The sequence below is a fragment of the Homalodisca vitripennis genome, chromosome X (genome assembly GCF_021130785.1).
Source record: "Homalodisca vitripennis isolate AUS2020 chromosome X, UT_GWSS_2.1, whole genome shotgun sequence".
Taxonomy (NCBI): Eukaryota; Metazoa; Arthropoda; class Insecta; order Hemiptera; family Cicadellidae; genus Homalodisca; species Homalodisca vitripennis.
In genome coordinates, this window is record NC_060215.1 from 82,635,216 (window position 1) to 82,657,308 (window position 22,093).

The window sequence follows — 22,093 nt, forward strand, 5'->3', positions numbered from 1 at the left end:
TTTGTTTTGTTCATTTTGAACTAACTAATGTTTTGTTCTTAAGTCAATGACGTTTTAAGACTTTTATTTCAATGTCTGAATCTGCCGTACAAACTACCCCTTTACACGACTTCCTCTGTAATTGTAACAGTATGGTTCCAGGCCGGATCTGAAGAGTACATTGACGAGGTCCGTGCGTCAACCACTCACAGCAGCAAAAGTGCTGACAAGAGTGTCAGTAACAGCTCCCGCACCCACCAGGAATACCGGTCCGTGGTTCTCAACAGCATCCCCTTACCCACTACAGGAGGACACGTCACAGGTACACTTTTACACACTATGTGCAGTTTTAAATTATATAAACTACATTCTAAAGAAATTTAACGTCAAACGTGAGAACCCAAAATCTTGATTTTCTGATAGATCTGTAATCGTCGTGTCACGTACAATCCGAGCTCATACTATTAATAAAACAGTGCCTTCAGACAAATCACAATAATGTTTCTTTTTAAGTACTCTATATATGTACGTAGGAAAGCGTGTTTCTTAATAGAGAAATATATTTATTTCAACTACATTAATGCCTTTTTAAATTGTACATATTGTGATGTGTGTTACGTTACTCTTATTTTAGTTCAAAATTTAAAAATCTATATGAAATACCAGGAAAGTAGTGTAAAGGACCTGTGTTAACTAATTTTAAAGTATAATTTTACTCTGTGTGGCTTCCCCGCCAAGACATCCGGAGTGGCCGACCGATGTCAAGACTCCATATTGTAACAATGACTAACTATTATACAGTCCGATCTAAAGCAGAGATGGAGGGGCCGCCCCATGCCAAGACACTGTACTGCAGTAGGGATTGGAAATACGACATTCTTGAGTGACTCCTTTTCAAAAAAGAAAGGAAAGCGCTACTCCATGGCAAGAAATCATGCTGAAGAATACTGGTTATTATTTGTACGGTATTTGCACTGTAAAAATTACTTTTTTTTACTAATATGAGCTCGGTAGTTATTTAGTCTAATTGTGTTTGAGAAAGCATGCAGGTGGGTATTTGATGATCATTGGATAAAAAAACGGTAACCTCAATAAGGTTTGAAAATGTGTTCGCATATAATAAATAAGAACCGCGGGGGAAGAAAACACGTGTAGTAACCAGCATCCAAGCATGGTGGTCCTTCTTATAGAGGTGTAGACAAAGTGTCACATGTACCTGGGTGGCGTTCTTTTGTGTCCGTGCCAGATAGACAATAGCTCTTAGTGACACCACCTCTGGTGCCCAGTATGATGTACGGCCATTGCGTTCACACTAGCCAACATTCAAACTACTTAATTGCCCAGTGCTCAATTAGTTACATTACAATGCATTTATAATTAAATACCGGTAGTCAGTGTTGTCTTGGTACTGGCAGTAGGTCGAACTTTTATTTTTTAACGTGTTCAAGTACACTGCATCGACATTGGAGGTCATTTTAGTTATCAAAGTGTATGTTCCATCTATTTCAATTCTTGAAGCTATTCAAAATAATGTACTTATTAGAAACAACTTACGTTTAATTTGCTAATTTTAATGTTTTTACTGCCTGTAAAACATTTTCTAGAGTTTAAGTGTTTGTTTTATGTATGTATGTATATATATATATATATATATATATATATATATATATATATATATATATATATATATATATCAACATAGTTTTGTGTGATAAAAATGAGACTATAGTACTCTCTTTCTCTAAAGTTTAAGATCGTGTCCTGTGGATTTATCTACATATTTCTGTAGCAGCTCAAATCATTCAATTAAACGTTTCATACAGTTACCATAAGTAATTTTCCTAAAAAAACACGCACACACACATATTACGCATTTGTTAAACTACGTTCTATGGAATTAGGACTAACTGTCACAAATTTTCTAAAAGAATTGTTATAATGAAAATAGCCTATAGGGTCATCACTAAGCTAAAATATGATAGATATAGTCAACGCCATATCAAACATTTTATGGTCTTAAAAGTCCCAAGAAATTACATTTTTTAACTGCATGTACAAAGATTAAGGTACAGTACAAGTAGTCATGGTTCAAAACTAAAGAATGTGTGTAGAGTAAGTCAGTATATAATTTTGAAACTCTGTAACCTTCGTTCATATTAAATGAAAATGTTACAGGACACTTTTTAAATTCTTAGGACAAGTTCTTATTTACCGAGGTAAATACCGAGGTCTTGTATAACGAAGGTACATATTATTCTGTGGCGGAGTGAATTTTCATTTGGATAATAATTTAATTTGATTAAATAAAAACAATAGTTTTAAAATTTAACGATTGTGTTTATTATTTTATTTGTTTTAACAATTTTAATTAGTCTATTATATGTATTATTTTACAAATAAAAACTTAGGAAGTTGTTTTCATAATTATTAGATTGCTTTAAAATATTCAGTTTAAACCCCTTAATGTAATTATGTAATTATATATATATATATATATATATATATATATATATATAATATATATGTATATATATATATCTTATATATATATAAAAATCTTGAGTCACGATGTATGTTGCCAATAAACTCCAAAACGACTGAACCAATTTCAATCAAATTTCACATGTATCCGTAATTTAGTCTAACTTAGAAGATAGGATAGTTATTATCTGAATTATTCGCTTATGTCGTGAATATAAACGAATAAAATGAAGAAAAGTTTTCAAAGCGCCTGCACATTATAACCTGCAATTACGAGATAGATACGTATATTAAACAGTGAAACACTATTTGAAGGCGCTAAGTTATGATGTATAATTGTCTAAACTAAATTTTTGGTTGAACTTAAAGGTTGAGTGGTAGACCACTTTGTAATAAAATACATTATGCATGTACAATACATTTTTGACATATTTTCTTGATCGTGACATCAAGGTAAAATCTACATCGGGGTTGGAAATATAATTTACTTCAACCAGAAATGCTCATACGCGGGCAAAACTTACGAAAAGCGTGCGAAGCCGCGGGAAACAGCTAGTAATATATATATTTATATTAATTACAGTAGAAACCAGTAAGTATATGGTTAGTTTTAGATTTTGAGTTGTAGTTTATTGTATATAATAACAATGTGACATGACAGGTTCTTCAAACTAGTGTATAATATTAAATCAATATAATAATATAATAATAATATATAATAATCAATATAATAATAATATTAAATCAATATTATTGATGAATGCGATGCACAATTATTGTTTAAAAAAATAAAAGTACGGAGTAATAATTAGAGAAATATGTGAATGTGTTTTTATATATTTTAAAAGTTAACGACGGGTTTTACTATAACGTTATGAAGGGAACTGTAATACGCCATTTGAAGGCTTAAGGGAGTGCCAGATGAAAGGGAGTGCCAGTGTGTTAGAGAAACCGAAAGGAATCAGTGTTCTCTTGTAGGTCACCCGAGTTTGTTTAGTCCAGAGACTAGCCTACACAGAGAACATATTTACAAACAAGTAATGTCTAATGCATCCCACTGACAACTGGCCTATGTTCGCTAGACTTGGCCGTCTCCCACGGAACTTTCAACACCTTAACCAAACTGTGGTTATCTACTGATGCCTCCATTTCATCGGTCCAGTCCATTCGCTCAACAGAATCCGCTTACCATCAATTCTAAATTGAGCATTTTGTATGATCTGGCAGTAACATAAACATCACACTTGCATTTCTTCCTAAGTTATTAATTATATTTTATTATTATTAATCCTCGTATGATACAGTAAACTTTAAATATTCTTTGGATAAGTTCATATATACCTAGGTATTGCAATTAATTGTCAAATCTCCTAATCTACACATACTCACACGCAATACAACTTTTATTGGATACATTCACTCCTGCATCAGTTAAACTCTCTCAGATCCAGCATATTTTATAAATTCCAGGGGTTAAACGTCCGTATAAAACACTTTAGATACCAAAAAGCTGAAATTATTTTTAATGTCGAAATTCGTTCTACTCTTTTTACTTTCCGTGACATTGTCTTCATAATGGTGTAATGTTCTATTGGTGTTGTTAATGAGAATGACGATAAAGTCGCCAAACGTTTTAGACGAAACATAGTCACTATTGTATTTTCTGCAGCATTGTTGTACTTGTTGGAAAAAAATCGCTATAGTAAGAAAAGGGTGTAGGCCTAGCGACCTTCGAAACCGGGAAAGAACGACTAAGGAAACATCAATACCATGCCCTATTAAATTCATTAGATGTACCTCTTTAGTTCCGTAATAACTATGATTATAAAGTTAATAAAAACGAAATTGTAACACGAACTTGTTTGTAACAACCAACAAAACTATTTATCAAATCCTGCACGTTCATTTGCCTTATTAATATAATATTCATATATTATACATATATATGTAATGGTGATACATATATATAATATCAACCATTATAATTGTGATCGTCTGAGTTTCCCGGTTGGTAATACTTCGAAACATGAGATTCTTCGGCCTCGCAGAGGAGAGCTATCTTCACTAAAAAGATATAAAACCGAAATACGAATATCAGTTGGGTTACTAATGTCCGACGCGGCTGGTGGCGGTGGGACCGGAGAAATTACGGTAATTACAGCCAACTTGATTAATAAGCCTAAATATTAAAACCCCAATACCTAACCAATTTGCTAACTAGAAACCAGGGCCGACTGACGATTTCTTGCTCTAATAATTCGTTTTAAGGCATCAGTTTCGTAACGTCTATACTAACAAACAAATATGCGGGGGCTTCTATTTACTAAATTAGTGCACGGGTACCATAAACTGTTTCATGGCGCTCTGTGCCAACATAACACTTTGGAGCAGGAGATTAGACGAAAGCTATCTACATGTATTATAATAACTGTACTTTTTAAACGAATTGGCCACCTAGCCACAACCATGGACTCTAGTATTCTCATGGGGGGGGGGGGGGTAAAGAGTGGGGACGGAGTTCACGTCAAGGTTTGAAATTGTGCAAGACCCCTGAGCAAGAATATTTCAAGCGCCTTAGTGGTCCGAGAGTAGGTGAGATTCATGACAAACGCCCTCTGTAAATAACACAAGTATCTCATTTGGGAGGCGTGACAGGCGTGTCTCAAAGATTCAATGTGGACTAGTGAGCGTACGCGGAAGTCATTAGCGCCAGTAACACAGATCTGGATTTAGCAAATAGTTTTCCTCAATGTCATATGACTCGTTGCCCAAACTACGTCGTGATACATGCAACAAGAAACACGTCTCAGATTAATAACCGGTGATATTAATTTTGAATTAAGTTAGAAAAAAGACAGAAACGATGGAAGAAGGAGGGGGTATCTGGCAGGCTCTACGGCAGGTGGGCCCGTCCATCTCCGGATATTTATGCTCTCGCCCCGGTTGTAATTGAAATCTGAGTATTAATTGACAAGCCCACAGCGCTTGTGTGCTAACTCCTATCATTAAGAAAACGTAATGTCGCGTCGGCCTCCTGTGGCTTTATTCCGTTTCATTCAAATAACCGGCCACGGTCAGCATCCGTTTCTTATATCTTTATACAAATAAATAAAAACTGAAGTAACGCCATGGATGACATACGTTTGGCGTGATTTGTTTATCTCGTGTCCAACTATTATTATTATATGGTTTCACTAACCTATTGATGCAACTGCTTAAATACGCTTTTCCATACACCCCTCCCGCTGTATTAAACAAAATAGTATTATTGAATTCCGACTTCTGATGCATTGTTTCTAAGTAAAACTAGTTAAAATAATTTTTTGTACTAATTTAATTATGTACTATATTATACGGCGTATCAAGAAATTTTGAAATCTTTTACGAAGCCCAATAGCGGGCAAACCGTGTTATAGGTAGCTTGAATCTGACGAAAAATCGTTAGTCAGGAATTAAGTGAACTACAAAAATGTACAGTGACTTTTGGCCTATATCCTTTGGTTAAGCGACTAAAAGATTGCATAGCTGACATTCCAGAGATTCTTCCGTTTAAAATAATGATTTGAGCCCGATAGTGGCCGGACGGTTGGTCGTAGGTCAAATCTAATTTACCTATCAAATTATGCGATCTTCAGATAAGGTACAGCAACTTTTTACCCTATCTTTATCGGTTAAGCCGTAAAAACGCGTTTAAATTCAATACTTTTGTAGTTTTTAAGTGAAAATTTTGTTCCTAGAGTCGATAACGGCCTAGCCGTTGGAGTCGTTGATCTTTCAGTTTTTAGTAACCAGACAATTATGAGATCTATAAAAAAGGTCTAGTAGCTTTTTGTCGTATATCCTTTCGTGACTCCGAAAAAGTCTCTCAATGGTAAAATATTTTTTTGTAATAACAATTTTAGATGTTTTTTGTGACTATAATTTGTGCAATTCATTCTGTTTCCGAATTGAATTTGTCTTACTACGTTACCGAGTGACTAAAACCCTATAGTGGTTCATTATCAAAACTCTTGCATGGAATGATAATCTCCTGAGTTAATTAAACCCTCTGATCAACTTATTCTTTTGATAAAAATTACTGAACACATATTCTTGTAGCACAGACACAAAACCCCTGATGTACTGACTTATATGGATTATACAAAGTCAAGCCCACTTCCTGGTATACTAGAAACTTGAAATTTTGCACAATTTTAGGTTAGTCCATTGAATCACTAGAAATCATCTGAAACCAGGAATTTCTTCATAGAAATTACTTTAAAAAGTCAGAGAGGCTTAACAGTGTAGTCTTTTCTCCCAAAGTCTATAACTTGCAAACCAGAAAACTTAGCTTATATCCTAGGTCCAGTAAATGTGTGTCGTATCTCTAACGGTTAAGTCACAAAACGCCTGAAAAGTTCAAACTGAAGTTAAATCTAGGTAATTCTCCGTGTTTACTTGTGTTCAAAGTCTAATTGTGAACAACAAAAGATCGGAACACAAATCTACGTGAATATTTATTAAAACATTATTAATCTTTAAAAAAGGTCATTTGGTATTTCCTCGTATCTTTATTTTTCGTCAAAAAAAATACTCCTTAAATTAAAAACTGTAGTTAATTTATGTCAATTTCGTAGTTTAAATTATTCTTTTATTTTGTTAAATTAATGCATTTCTTCCGATTAGATTCGGTCTCGAGATTAAGTTAACTTTTTCTAAAAAATAAACTGATTATTTTTATATATTAAACTTTATTTGGCTGAGCGTTAGCGAAGCATTACGACCCGCACGATTCTCGAGAACGGGTACAGCTCTGAATATGAAATAAGAAAACCTTCTACCTGAATTCAACTAATCATCAAATCCCTCGTGTCTATATATATATATATATATATATATATATATATATATATATATATATATATATATATGCTTGTATTGACACTATTCCACCTACTCCTCATCGGTATTTACTATGAGAAGGCTAAGATCACTTGTATAGTAAGAAGTATATGTTGTGAATTTTGAGTTTAGCAGCATTCTCAGCATATTAAATCTTGTGCGGATACACTATATTTTGTAGTCCGGGTGTCTTTGTTGACAAAACGAGTTCATTTTGAGCCTCTTGGTCGCCGACGTTTTTTTGGATCTCTTCAGGTGAACATAATTCCAGATTCCAGGAGTTAAGTCTGTGATAGCGTCAAATTTTCAGATGCTGCACTAAAAGGAAAGTGAAATGGAGCTTAACTCATAATTCACATTGATTCAACCCTTCCCACAATAGCTACGTTATGTGAAGTGTATACTATTTTCTTATAAAAGTTACACTTTGCTGACTGGTTACTTTCCGGTTAGTTCTACCTTGGACATCTTAGATCAGGGTTTGGCTCTATGACTTATCCTCCCATCTTAGCTTTGTAGACTCTCCTTGTACTACTCTGTCCATCTGGACACACCATAACAGTTCGTCTGGTAAAACCCGGATCTCGATTTTCCTTGTCAAACGGCCGATACTCATATGAGACTTGATTGTCATTTATTAATATTAGTATGGACGATGCATATTCATCAATAATTTCCAAACCCCCCCCCCCCCCCAAATGCAGTATCCTCGGTTCAAATCACAATCACAAGTTCAATATCCGAAATTAGAATATATCGAGCGTCATTGTGAATAACTACAATCAGGTTACTACGATTATTAAATTATTATAAAGGTAAAATTTTCATTTTCAAGGGTAATTTGAATTAACATGAATTCTTTAAAGTTCTGAGTGAAAATTGATAATCCATAATATACTGTAGGTAACTACGTTGCCACATCCAGTATGAGCGATTAATACATGTGGGAATAGATTAACAGTATTGGTTGCTTGTATGCATAAGTTATATTTATTGAGACCTATGATGAAGTACACTGTGAATGGGGCAGTCGACTATTTCATGGTTTTTACGCTGGCAAGGCCATTTATCAGAAATAAATAAGCATTTTCTTTGCGGCTCTTGACGTGTTGCTTACAAACACAATCCAGTTATAAATGATGCAGGCGAAGAAACAAACACTCTTAGACTAATATGCAAACACCGGTCGCTTCAGATTCGCGCTTTGATCTTTGATTCTTAGTCTACAGTAACATCAGCCACCGGCTTTTAAACATTTGCTAGAGACGTAAAAGCGGAGAGTGAGGGAGTCAAACTGAGCATAATTTTGCAAGCTTTCCGTGTCTATATTTACAGAGGTTATTTATTATATCTAAAGTTTAAGGATATTATAAAAAAATTTATACAACAACCAAATTAAATCAGTTTACAATAGTTTTATTAATTTAGTCAATTTTAACTGTATTAAGTTATAATTTTACTATTACTTTAATTATATTGTTATGAAAGACGGTCGTCAGCTTTACTTCCGACACTGGAATATATATCTGTTTGGCAATATTTAAACCTAACAGGTGACAAGTTTTGGTTTAATTACTTTACCTTTTGTATTTAACACTTTGGCAACCAAGTGGCTCACTGTATGATAATACAAGTGTCATCAGACATAGCTACTATGCTCCTCGGTAGCGAACGTGTTAATAGTCATGGATTTACAGTTAACGAACATATTTAATAATGACGAAGTGCGACAACAAAAACTCTTAGTAACTAATTTAGTGAACTATTTTTATAAAGTTATCCAGGCTTGTTCCGTAAGTGTAGATTGCCAAAATGTAGCACATTATTGAATTTTATATTAAACAGGAGAATTTTCGTTTGGTTTCGTAAAGGACATGGTATTGTAACTATTTCTTTTGCTACTCGGATTTTTTATGTTGTCTTAAAATTATATTTACAAATTATGTATTTGAATACGAAGACATATAACTATTTTTAGTTCAACAATAAAAAATACCGTATTTTTTGTTTTAGTAAAATTCTAACAGCGGAAGATTTACTCTCCTATCTTCAGTTCTTCTACGATTTGACAGATTTTGTTAATTTTCAAATACAGAATAAGTTAACCCTGGGACGTTATATAGAGTGAAAGTTGATATTTTGACACATACACAAGATAGAGTAAACAATATGGTGACAGGAAGAGGATCCCGAAACATCGACACGAGTACGTGCATTGTGTGCAGAGAGACGACCCTCCATCTTTATGAGATGTAACAAATCAGATGTTCCTTCATTGTTTCACCTATTTTTAGGATGATGTTAGGTAGTTTAAGTTATAAAGTTTTTTATTTTTGATCTGAGTGTTTCTTCATTTATTTTGTATTATCTTACTTGTATATTTATTTTATTTATCTTACCTATACTTTTCTTCGATGTTCAATTTATTCCCTTTCTTGCTTTATTTATCCCTTGTGTGTACAATATCAGAGGCGTTAACACACGACATGACTGTTACCCAGAATGGAATGTGTAAATGACGATTATTTCTCTCCTCTAGAGTTGTAAGTGTCCTTGGCTCTTGCGCAATATCCACGACCCGTCTATCCAAAATATACTCGGCACAATTCATCTACTAAACACCTGCTCTTCATTTTGCCAGTATTCAAGATGTATAGGCCAATATATTTTTCGTTTGGTTTGACACTTTATAACCTAAGTTAGGCCATTTGATTTTCATTAATTTCTAAACCCACTCTGAAATTCATAATTGAACTCTGGCGTTCAAAAATGCTTTGTTGTTGAAGTTTTTGTTCTAACGTGTTTATTCAAAAAGAAGAAATCAAAAGGTAAATCAAGGAATAAAATTGGATAGGTTGAAATCGAAATAAAATGCCGTTGACCAAAGGTTGTGTATATTGTACAATAATGAACCTATCCTATTCAGGTATGTCTAGCTCCTGAAAAAATGTTATTTGATACACAAGTAGATCAATTTTAAAAGTTCAATATATTCTTAGAAATACACTGTAAGAGTTTATAAAGAATACCCCGACCTTACCCTCAGTGTTTTTTAATTTAACCTTGAGCAATTACGCTATTGGTCTGAAAACCAGCCAGTAATGCAGTAATATTCATTATTTAAAAAAATCAATTTTTATTCAGATCCATGATATTTTTCTGCAAAACATACATTAGTACTAAGATTCCTACTTAAAGCGATGTCGTTTAAGGTTCAGCCTCTGTAGGCTGATAAAAAAATTATAAATTATCTTAGTAATCATCTTAATTTAAAAAATGTTTCAAAATATTTCAGATTAAATTAATGTTGTGTTATTTAGAAAGATGGCAAAATAGTAGTGTTTTTTTTTTTTTTTAGAAGTATATTGTTTTTGGAATAAAATATGTTAGTTAATGCTATAAGGTTATTAGGGTATTAAATTTCATAAGTGACTTACAACGCACAATTACATTCAACTAACTATATAGGAAATATTTGTTGTAATATCTATAACTGTAGTAACGATGTAATAACATTGGACATTGGATTATGATTTATTATGTCTTGTGTATCCGTACGTGTCTGTCATCATTGACCACTGACAAATCTTGATCAATTTAGAGTAATTGGCGTTTTTCGAACGCTATTTGGTCAACGCCGTACGTCTGGTTACAACACAATTTTACAACTTGGTAAACCAAACTGTTGTCGTCCTTAATATCTTCATTAGTTCTTCCATGCAATGTTATGCCTGCGAAATTTAACGTTCTTAAGTAGAATGGGCTTTGTGGGAGTGCGAGTATATTTGCAAAGATGAAGAAATGGCTTAGTTTGTGATAATATGGTGTGCTCATTTTGGTACATTTGAGTACTACAAAATATTATAACGAATTACTACATAATATATCATGTTCCGAAGCATTTTTACTGTATTTTTATGACAAAAAGTTGATTTTCTGATTTAAAACCAAATTATAGCAAAATCCTTCACAGAAATATTATTATAAAATACATCTCGTTAACTGAATTCCTTGGTCCGAAGTTTAATTTTATTAAATACACTTAACCAAAATCATTTCAACCGAAATGATACACATCAGTTAAGTGGAATCCGTAGTCAGTAACATTGATATGTTGTTAGTAATTATTTTTGGCTGTATTAATATTATTGGCAAAAATAGTCAAAAGTAAAGTCTGAAACTCGTTTGTAATAATGGCTACAAGTAAATGTTCATGCCTATAACCGGTACCACAATTTTGGTTAGATCAAACGACACAATATTTAACTCTGTTGTGGCTGGGGCACCTAATAGAATGATGAAATCGGTATTGCAATTTCTCCTGACTCCCCTTACTGAGTTCACGTAACGTTACACATATTGTAATATGTCTGTGGTGAAATCTCTCAATACTATACGAGTATAAAGCGGTTCAGACATTTTAATATGGTAAGCTCTATGTAAAATATAATCTTTTCCACATGTTAATTATTGTGAGGAGGGTCCTGAAACAAATGAAAAAGTGATATTATTGAACAAGCGTGTTTTAACTTCCCAGTATTTTTATTTCCTAAATAAACTCTTGCCAAAACTGCATACAAAGAGAAAACAACTATTTACAGGCATTATTTTGTAAAACAATGATTGACTAAAATCTACGAACTGATCCATGTACTCAACAATTTGTTGTTCTTATCTTTCTAAGATTTACTTGAATATTATGTTCTTTGTATTCGAAAGTCATTAAATATAAGTATTTATTCATTTTAATGCTACTTACACAGATATGCATCTAGTTACATGTGCACTAGCTCATTACAATTATATATTATGTAATAGAGTAGTGTTAATCGACCTAAAATCTATTATTATAAGGTATCAAACAACATATTGGCTGGTACATAACTGATACAGCATAGCAAATATAAGAGTTCATGTACAGTAACTAAAACCAACAGCATAAATTAATAATAAATAAGTATAAAATATATAACAAAATGGTATAACTCTATAACAGTAACAGAACGGTTTCACGTCTCTTTAGATCTTAAAGATGTTCAGAAGCCACTGACTTTTGAAATTAAATTTTATCACAATTATTATCCCAGGACAAACTCAGAAAAATTACTTATTTAAAATGAAACTCAGACAAGTTTTAATCACTTTTAGTATCAAACTACACGCCTTTAAAACCCCCCCCCCTCCTCCACTTATGGAAAGTGGAGCTTTCAGTTTTGGCTACAGTAGATACCAGTTTAACGAGCTTTCAAACATACTGTATATTGTCCAAGTTTTCTTTACATCGTAACAAATATACATCAATTGTTGCAGTTAATAATATATAACAAATAAATGCCATACACGCGAAGAAAGCTAAAAAGAACAGTATTCATTTTTAATGGGCTAATATTAACAAGTGAAACTTTTCTTGTTACTATGTGAACCCAATTTTAGTGAACCAAACAGGTCTAGGGTACTTCCACTACCTGTGTTGAATGAGTGTTGAGTAGTGTGCGAGAGTAAGAGAGTGAGGGAGAGGGAGACAGTACAGTATCAGATGGGCACTGCACACAATGCTCCACAGGTGGGATGGCACGGAGCCCACTCGCACACATTGTTATATCAGATCTGGCAACCTCTCAAAGCTTATTGTCTGCCACTTGTAAACAAACACACACCCCTTCTGGCTTGTTGTGTGCTTCGCCTCCTGTCTAACCCACCCTTCACTCTGGCGATCACTGTCAATGGTTTCTGTATTACCATTTAACATTTTGCCATTTTAAACCGGATATTAACTTTGTTTACTGCTTAACCGACTCGGTGATTATTATGTTCAAGTTGTCGGTGTGGGTGAAAGAAATTGTACGTTGCAGAACATTTCTTAGAATATATTTCTTATATTTATGTTTGAATATATTAAATTGTGATGATAATCACCGATGATCGAAATTGAGTGTACGATGAGTCGGTTTGTGGCGGGGGTGTGGGTGGGGCGGTGGGTCCGGCGGGGTGGGGTGGGGGTGGGGCAGGCTTCGGCGGCCCATCGAGACCTCCACCTCAGACTGCGACCGCGCGCGAGGGACCATGTTCTTGGTCGAGCCAGTAGAAGCCACGTGGAGCGAGTGGTGCTCTCTCTACAGGGCCTTCCTAAAGCACATAACCCTCAGTGAGATCGACGGCGAAGAGCAATCCGTGTGTTACGCGTGTGCGTCGGAACCTATTGTTGGATTCGAAAATCCCAACATCGACTTTGAGCCGCTCAATTTCCAGGTGCAATACTACTTCCAGTCTCGCAAAGGTATGTGTGCTGTGCGCGTGCGCCCCCGGCCTTGATTGGTAGCTGCTGGCAGCTTAGCGCTCGAGGTACTCACCGCATCACAGTATTTACAGTAATGTTTAGCCCCAAACCGTACCTTAGTTAAGTTGTAAACTTAAACTGTTACCTTAAGTTCATCCGATTTTCAGCACAACCGCCTTTTACGAGATCCTCGGCCACAAGCGAGGATAACTCCAGTATGGGTTTCAGTTTCTGTGCCTTTTGGAGACTGTGTTCGCCCCCCTCTTGAAATGCGCGCTATTGCAAGTACAATAAGGGAACACGTTTTTTCTACTGGATTCGTGATCCCGGTTCGGTTTCCGCCGCTGCATTCAGTAGAAAGCTTTTTGAGATGTTTTTAAATGAAGTCACAATGTGTTCAGATGGCACACGAAATGACTGCATGTTTTTGGAATGGTTTGAAAGTTTTCCATAGACAGTTAAGTTCTGCATGAGGTAGCATTGTAGTTTAGTTGGATATGGTTCTCTAGAAGGTATCCAGTAACAATATCCAGCACAACCCAGGACCGTACTACACGGTCGCCGTGCGCCGGTACCGACTCTCAGGTGTAGGTACTGGAAGCCACAAATGTGCCGGTAGGGTGTCCAGCTTGTCCTAGTTTAATATAGCTCCACGTTCATGAGTCACGTCGTGTTCATAATTATTTTTACTTTGTCCCTCGTATATTATTATCATATCCTGCCTATTAGACTGTTTATTTTAATTTATCGTTGTCCTTCCCGTTATCATTGAGCCCATTGAAGAGTCTTAACTCAAGATTTTCTAAGCTAAACAAAATTATGAGTATTATATGTTATTGTGGTCCTGTAATATAATCTGCACTTTGAACTATTTTAATAACTGTTTCAAACTTAAATTCATGCCAATATATTTACGATACCCTCATACATACACACACATAAATATATACAATATTTTACAATTCTGTAATATTTTGCCACGTCTCGTTTTATTGTAATAAAATATAGTTAAAGTTTACTACCTATAGTATATATTGGCCCATAATATATAATAACCCGGCACATATATGCCCAATTGTAATGTACTAAAAAGAACAAGATAAAAACGAACGCGATGATAACAAAAACTTGTAATTAACAAAAGTAAGTCATATTACGCCTTTGACCTATTCATGCATTAACCTTGGTATACCATACTTTATCATTTTTATCATTTTTATCATTAGCCAAATGATGCATAGATATCAAGTGGAGGTGTGGTAAGCATTTGCCAAACAAATAAAGAACGATAGATAGACAATTCCAACACATTTTAAATGTTACATGTATGTAGCTAGCCTTTTTAAGTCAGTATATCCCAGTTTGGGTACATAACCATGAAGTTGTACGTGTGAGTGCTAACCTTTTATTATCTTGATATATGTTTCATATTTTAAGGAACTAGTTTAACCCTTTCGAAGTTTGGAAATTATTTACAAGTTTTGTTTACAGTTTATGATTTCTACCCCGTTATGAATATAAACTGTTTTCCAGAGTAATGATGGCTTTCCTTAAATATTATATAACTTTCATTCATATGTTAGATCTTGATAATTACTTCCATTCTGCTCTATGCCTATTCTTTTTTTAAATATAACTTTTAATTAAAATAACGAAGACTCCATGAACAGATTTTACAACTACACCAAAGCACATAAATTAAAATCAAAGATTCTGTGTGTTTATATAGCTGCTGAAAGGAAATCGTAATTAAGGAATGAATATATTTCTTGTTTTGACATTCGGGATGTTAAAGTTAATCCATACAATTTATTTTCTAACCATAAGTTTTAACCACCAAACAAGGGATTTTGTCATACGACTTATAGATCGGATTCCATAGATGCTCTATTCTTGCATTTAAGGAGAATTCACGTCAACATCAACACAGATTGACATTAGCGCAAAATCTACCGCAAGAAGTTGGTGTCAGATTAATCAACAGGCTCCCTGAAGAAATCAAAATTTCCAATAATCAAAATCAATTTAAAACGCGTCTCAAACTCCTTTTGGAGTCCAAGGCTTTCTACTCTGTTGATGAATTCATGGCAAGCCGCTGGGATATTTAAGATTGCTGGATCTGAGGTCAATGCGATTGTGACCTGAATGATTGCAAGAATTGTGAGTGTGAGGTTGTGTGAATGTGTGGATGATCTCGTGTAAATGGACTTATAAAAACTGTTGACGATTGCGATACGATGTAAAAATTGTTAAAAGAATGCAATAAAGAGATTATTATTATTATTATTATTATTATTATTATTACGTACAATATTGAACTCTGTAAATTTTACAATTTACGATGTACAGAGTGTCTCAAAAGTCTCTATCAATAGTTTCAGGTATTATTCCTTGACCAAAGACAAACCAAAATATCATTAAAACTTTCGACAACTGAATAATTACCCGAATAGCCGCCATATTGTGTTTTTACTTAACATTTTTATTTGAGAATGGCTTGTTGTATTAAGTTGAAATTTGGTATATAGCTTTATAACATAAAGGCCTAAGTAGAGACAAAAATGTTGCTAGAAGCTTTATTTTAAAACTGGCGGCTTCCTAAAATCTTAAAATTCACATTTATTACATTTTAGTTATAAAATTTAATTATAAATCCAATGATACCAAGTTTTTAAGAAAGCCAGTTTATAAATAAAGGAGATAATGTGCATTTATAAAACCGAGTACTATTACTGTCTACTGCCATTATATGACAGCACTGTTTGTGAGCCACATCAATCAGTTGTTTTATTTTAGCTGCTCTAATCACCTGATTATAATATTACATTATTGAGCCGTGGTCATACATAATATTTTTATCAATTGAAGTTTGTAGGTTTCTTTGGATTAAAACATAAGAAAAAATAATAACTTAAACACACACATGTTATTTACATTTTACCCACTTATTCCATAACTTTCAAATTACTTTTTACTTACACTATGATCAATGACTCTTTGTATAACAAATTTGGTAATCACGTCAAACATAACCTTAATTACTTTGAACGTAAACTTAAAATTGATACGGGAGGAACGGGTACAGAGTTTTTGAAATTCGGATAAATAGCTCCTTTTATTGTCGTTATTAATTCGTAAATAGAATTTGAAAGATTTTATCCGACCAAGAATTGTAATAAGTAGAGGATTGTTGGGAAACGTATTATAATTTACTTTATAGTTTGAAATAGTAACAATACGAATTTAGTAACCAAGAAGTGGGGTTATTTATAATTATTTGCATTTAGTATACGACACTGAATTATAATTATATTCTTATACAAACGTTAATTTTTCAATAATTCTTCATAGTGTTTTTGTGAGTTAAAAATGAACGGTTGTAGCACAGTTCCATGCATAGTTCCATGCAGTTTCTTCAATGTTGGTGTTATTATTCCAGCACATTAAAAACTAAACCGATCCCACATTTAAAATTGTTGGCTGAATTGGCTGTCTTCTGTTAGTATCGGCCTGTTAACAGAACGGGTAGCCACAGTTCGGTACTATTGTTTCAATGTTTATTGATTCTTTACCTGTTGCAATTGATTTAGTATTATCATTAACATTTACAGCATTATCGTACAAAAGATTTTGAGGTCGCAAAAGAATCAACATTTTAGGACGTATAGGCACATTCACTAGCTGAGGTACTATAATCTACAAGTTAAAGTTGTTCAGGGGAGTGAGGTAGACCTCTTTCATAATTACAAAGTATTTAGTGTCTCATATTGTACGCACAGTGTACCCCTACTTTACTAACGAATTTCATCGTTTAAATCAGACATTCAAGACTTGAGGAAAGAAACAAATCTGTTAATCGGATTGAAGAAGCTGCTCTCTCTGATTATGTACAATCCCCGAGTGTAGTATTTCTATCTCGGCTAGAAAGTGCACTGTTTTGCTTTTGAGCGTACATTTATCTAAGGAAATATTTATTGCCACAACTATAGATACGTTCACAATATTTTATACGGCTTTCAGGAATAGAGTTTGACGAAAATGTCCTACACCTTAAGCTCATTCTTGTAGAATGTACATAAAATGAAATAGCTTAGCACATACTGTAACTTTGCTAATGGTCTACAAGGCAACTGAAGACAGTAGTGTGAAAACCATATCGAGTGGTGCAGAGTGAGTCACAAGAATGGCATGTAGATCGTCAGGGGTGTCCCAAAACGTGACAAAAATAGTCCTGAGACCTTGCCTCGGCGACACTAATTGATGAGTTTCTTACATTTTAACCTGTCTGCATAACATCGTCGAGATCTCGGTCCGTATGAACAAACACGACCAGGACCCCAATATAACTCTCATAAATAACTCACGCCACGCGAGAAACAACCTACTGCACAAGAGAAAAAAGCGTTTCTCTTCTGTAGCAGACTTTGTACTTATTGTTAGTGTAGCACTGCCGCAACACACGATTTATTGGTATAATGATATGTAGTCTATGTATAATAATAACAAAAAAATTATTTCATAACATATAAACGATATTAGAAACAAATGTATTTCACCTTATACTAGGTTCGTTAAGATTGACTTATTTTATTTTTAAATCAGATTTTAAATAATCCAAATTTAAATGTTACTTCAAGACGGACGATATGACAATACCGCTCGTGATACATTTACTATCCAGTGTTAACAAAAGGCGAGGAGAGGGTGTTGATAGTTAAGAGCTACTCTGCATACAAAACAGGTTTTGAAAGGTTTTCTTGTGCATTTGTGTTTTTATGTTGACAGTTTATAACGACTTATTGCTAGTTATGTACATCATTTCATGTAATATATTGAACATTGCTTGTTGAAGGTTTGTGACGACATTTTGTTTGATGTTTGAATTTATTTAAAAATAACGCACTTTTTTATTTGTTAAATTTACACTTTTTTGTAAGGTATGAAGCAAATTAAGAATGACACATTTTATATATTTACATACCCTGAAAACATGTAATAAGCATACATTCCCATAAACCTGGAAATTACAATATCTTATTTCATAATCATATTGTATAGTAATTTATTGACTTTACTTGTACATATCGTCTGATATAACACCCTGAGATGTGTTCAGACTTGGTTGTGTCGTTTATTTTATTATTATTCGGCTTACTAATGTTGACCACAGATGTTTGAAACCACGTGCACGACATTGACATTATCCTTGGATCTTACAAGAATAGCTAACACAAAACCCGTTCATTCAAACAACGGTATCAAAACAAAGAGTTAGTTTGTTCAGAGAACAGAAAACATCTCATTAAATGTTGAATCGTTTGCCAACATTTTAACGCCAATCGTTTCTGGCTCACTATGAAGGGCTGTGCTGTCTGCGTAAATGACTGTCAATCAAATGTCACACGAACATTAAGAGTTTACTTTCCTGAACTTCAATACGGAATCCCGACAAATTACAATCTGTATAAACGCCATACACATCTCAGGTGTAAAACTTCCTGTTTTAATTTTTACTGTGAAGTTTTCAATTGAAATACAAGAAGAGTACACAATTAAACACAGTGGATATATTTGATAGAACAGCTAAGAGGATTAATTTGTCCAAAATTCTCAATTTTTGAATTAAATGGACCAGGAAAGGTTGAAACATCGAGATTGACCCATCAGTCAGCTTAAATTTTTTACAAATTAAACATTTTCTTATGTCCCGAGTTGCTAATTAAGTGGGAACACTAGAGTTTTCTGTTTACGAATTTGTTACAATCACACACCAAACACGAATCACGTGAATACGATATATGAGCTGCATTTAAATCCGATTTGGTGTCAGTCAACTATTAATGTTGCATTCACTTAATACTTGTGTGAACCTCGGATAGACATCAAAGTTGACTTGTACAGAAGCTGCACTGTGAGCGCACACACAACACAGGATGTTTACCAGTACACTTATAGGCAGGCACAGGTCCAAGACGCGCCACGGAAAATGGACTATTCACTTACTCTTGAATAAATAATTTACTCGAAAATTCTTTGGTCTTTGGCACGTGTAGGGTTGTTTATTACACAACAACGCCGAGCAGTTAAAAGGTTTATCAAATAAGAAATAAATTTAAAACAATATATATTCGCATGTTTTATGGCCTTCGTTAAACCACTAGTGAGTTACAAGCAGACCGTAGTAAAACATGGCATCCAAATACATGAACTAGAATTTTTCTTAATGAGGTTTGAAAACTACATGATGAAAAGATTTAGAGCGCAATGTTTTATGAACATACACTTTAGTATAATTTGCAGTACTCTTTGCCTAATAGTGCGTGCAGAATCCTTATTATACTCATTATACCAAAATCTTTCGCACCAACACGGAAAAGCGTCTACAGAAACCTGTTACTGGTGTACAAATAAAACGGTATTGGTTGTTTACAAGTCAGTATAAACTGTAAAATGCATAAATCAGCTACAGACACAACCATATTTCTTGATAATTTATTTTATATTCGCTCGTTAGCTACCGAACTTCTGCAAAAATACCAAAGATCAAAAACAGAACAGGTTGTGAGTTACATATTGTAACTTTCAAGCCGATAAAGATCAAACCATGTTAGAGTAGCTCACAATAACAGAATATCTAATATAATACGTAGATACCGGTGCAGAAGAGCTGTTAATATACATCACAAAAAACCCCTGTAACACTCACAATATGTAAAAGAGTAGTGTTACATGTTGGCATTAAATATTGGTACATATTACTATTAAATACGTAGCAATTCTAGGCCTATAATATGTCGTCATTAGTAAAATCAAGTCGTATATTAAGTGTTTTATTTAAAGGAAGCTACCCTTAAATTAATCTTGTATGCCCTTCTGCCTATTAACCAATTTCGAACTATGCGTAGAAAAGTTGTAATTTATAGTATTATATTTTTAACCTATTATTTATCGCGTGTAAAAAATATATAATTTAACTATAATAGTATTTGGTATGGATTGCAGTTCAACGAATAATACATATTTCGCTTAAAATACAGAAATTATTAATTTTCCATCATTCGCCATCTTATAATATACAAACTAAGAAATTATCAACAAAAGGGTTTATAACCTGAAGTCGGTTTATTGACCGATAGATGAAAACTGCGACCTCTTTCATCTATGTTTAAATGTTGTTATTAAAGATGGGTAATTTTACATAATAACGGGATTTCGGATGTTCTACGTTTCAGTGATTAGAATCTATCCTCTTCTTCTGGTCAACAAACTTTGACATAAGGTTAAGCCTATGGAAAAAAAACTAGTCAATAAACTTGTCATAATCAAAAATACGAGTAAACTCTGAACACATTGTACGTACAATGTCACGCATACATGTACCTGTAAATTTACACTGTTCATAACATTTCTAAACCGTCTCATTTCTCAGAAGCAGGTGCACTATATAACACATGCCGACATACTAGAGGAGGTGAAAAATTATGGAAGAACCCCTTTTCCTCATATCTTAAACAAATAAACATGTTGTATTCACCTTTATTTTGGGTTCATCATTGTTTTAAATAATTTAATATTTAAAAACTCTACGAAAAGATGAGTCTGAAAGTGTGAGATAAAAATGCGCTGCGCTTCTAATTGCATTGTTTCACGGGAATGTAAAACTTATCTCTGAAATAAATACTCTCTATGTAAAGGTTAAAACAACTTCTCCGCAGCTTACATTTATATGACAAAAACTGGAATTTGTGATAGTGGACATTGTTGGTGGTAAGAATTGGCGTTATTCCAAACTAGAACATTAGTAAACAAGTGGAGATGTCAGATGAATCAGAAAGAATCGGGCTCAGTCAGAGCTTCAGTTACTTGTAGAGTCGCCAAAGCGGATGAGTAGACTATCGCCCTCGAAAGAATCACTGCTTGTGTATTTTTGGAACGAGACTGAGAACGTAGGATGAAAGTTTTTGTCGCAGCATATATAAGTAAATTGCAGCAGAGTTGTTGATTCATTTGTTAAATTTAGTATAGAGAGAGGTATGATGATTCACTTGCTATTTTAGTTGGAACTCCTTTTTCTTGAGCTTTCCACCATGTATGCACCATCGTATATTATAAACCGACAAGATATAAAATACACTGTTTTGTTCTATGTACACAAATTTAAATGAATTTTACTAATTTTTTATTTGTTGCGTTAAAATCCAAGTTAAAATTAGCTTCCGTTGTCTTCAGTAATTCATGTATTTCTAATGTTTTTCTTAAATTGAGTACTTGTTCCGTCTGCTTTTTTTGCTGTAATGGTAGTAATCATCATTTAACATGAGAAATAGAATATATAACAACAGAAAAATGTATTAATCAGTTTCTTTGAATTGAAAATTACTATGAACCACGTGTCTTGTGCTTTTGAAATGGACTCATGAACTGAGATATTGTCGGGCTCAGGTGACAAATTCCCATAAATAACGTAACATGGGT

General features: G+C 33.8%; 1 protein-coding gene across 8 annotated transcripts in view; it reads left to right on the forward strand.

The window, feature by feature from the left end:
- Positions 1 to 22,093, forward strand: part of LOC124369271 (filamin-A) — a 254,692-nt gene that overhangs the window by 180,611 nt on the left and 51,988 nt on the right. For 5 of the 8 annotated variants that reach the window (XM_046827175.1, XM_046827177.1, XM_046827179.1 and 2 more), the window contains one exon: positions 142 to 301. The exons of 1 other annotated variant lie outside the window; for it this stretch is intronic. In XM_046827175.1, coding sequence (XP_046683131.1) covers positions 142 to 301 — 160 coding nt within the window. Of the gene's footprint in view, positions 1 to 130; positions 302 to 13,400; positions 13,619 to 22,093 lie in introns of those variants that run through there. 2 more of the 8 variants (XM_046827182.1, XM_046827180.1) reach the window with 2 other exon arrangements.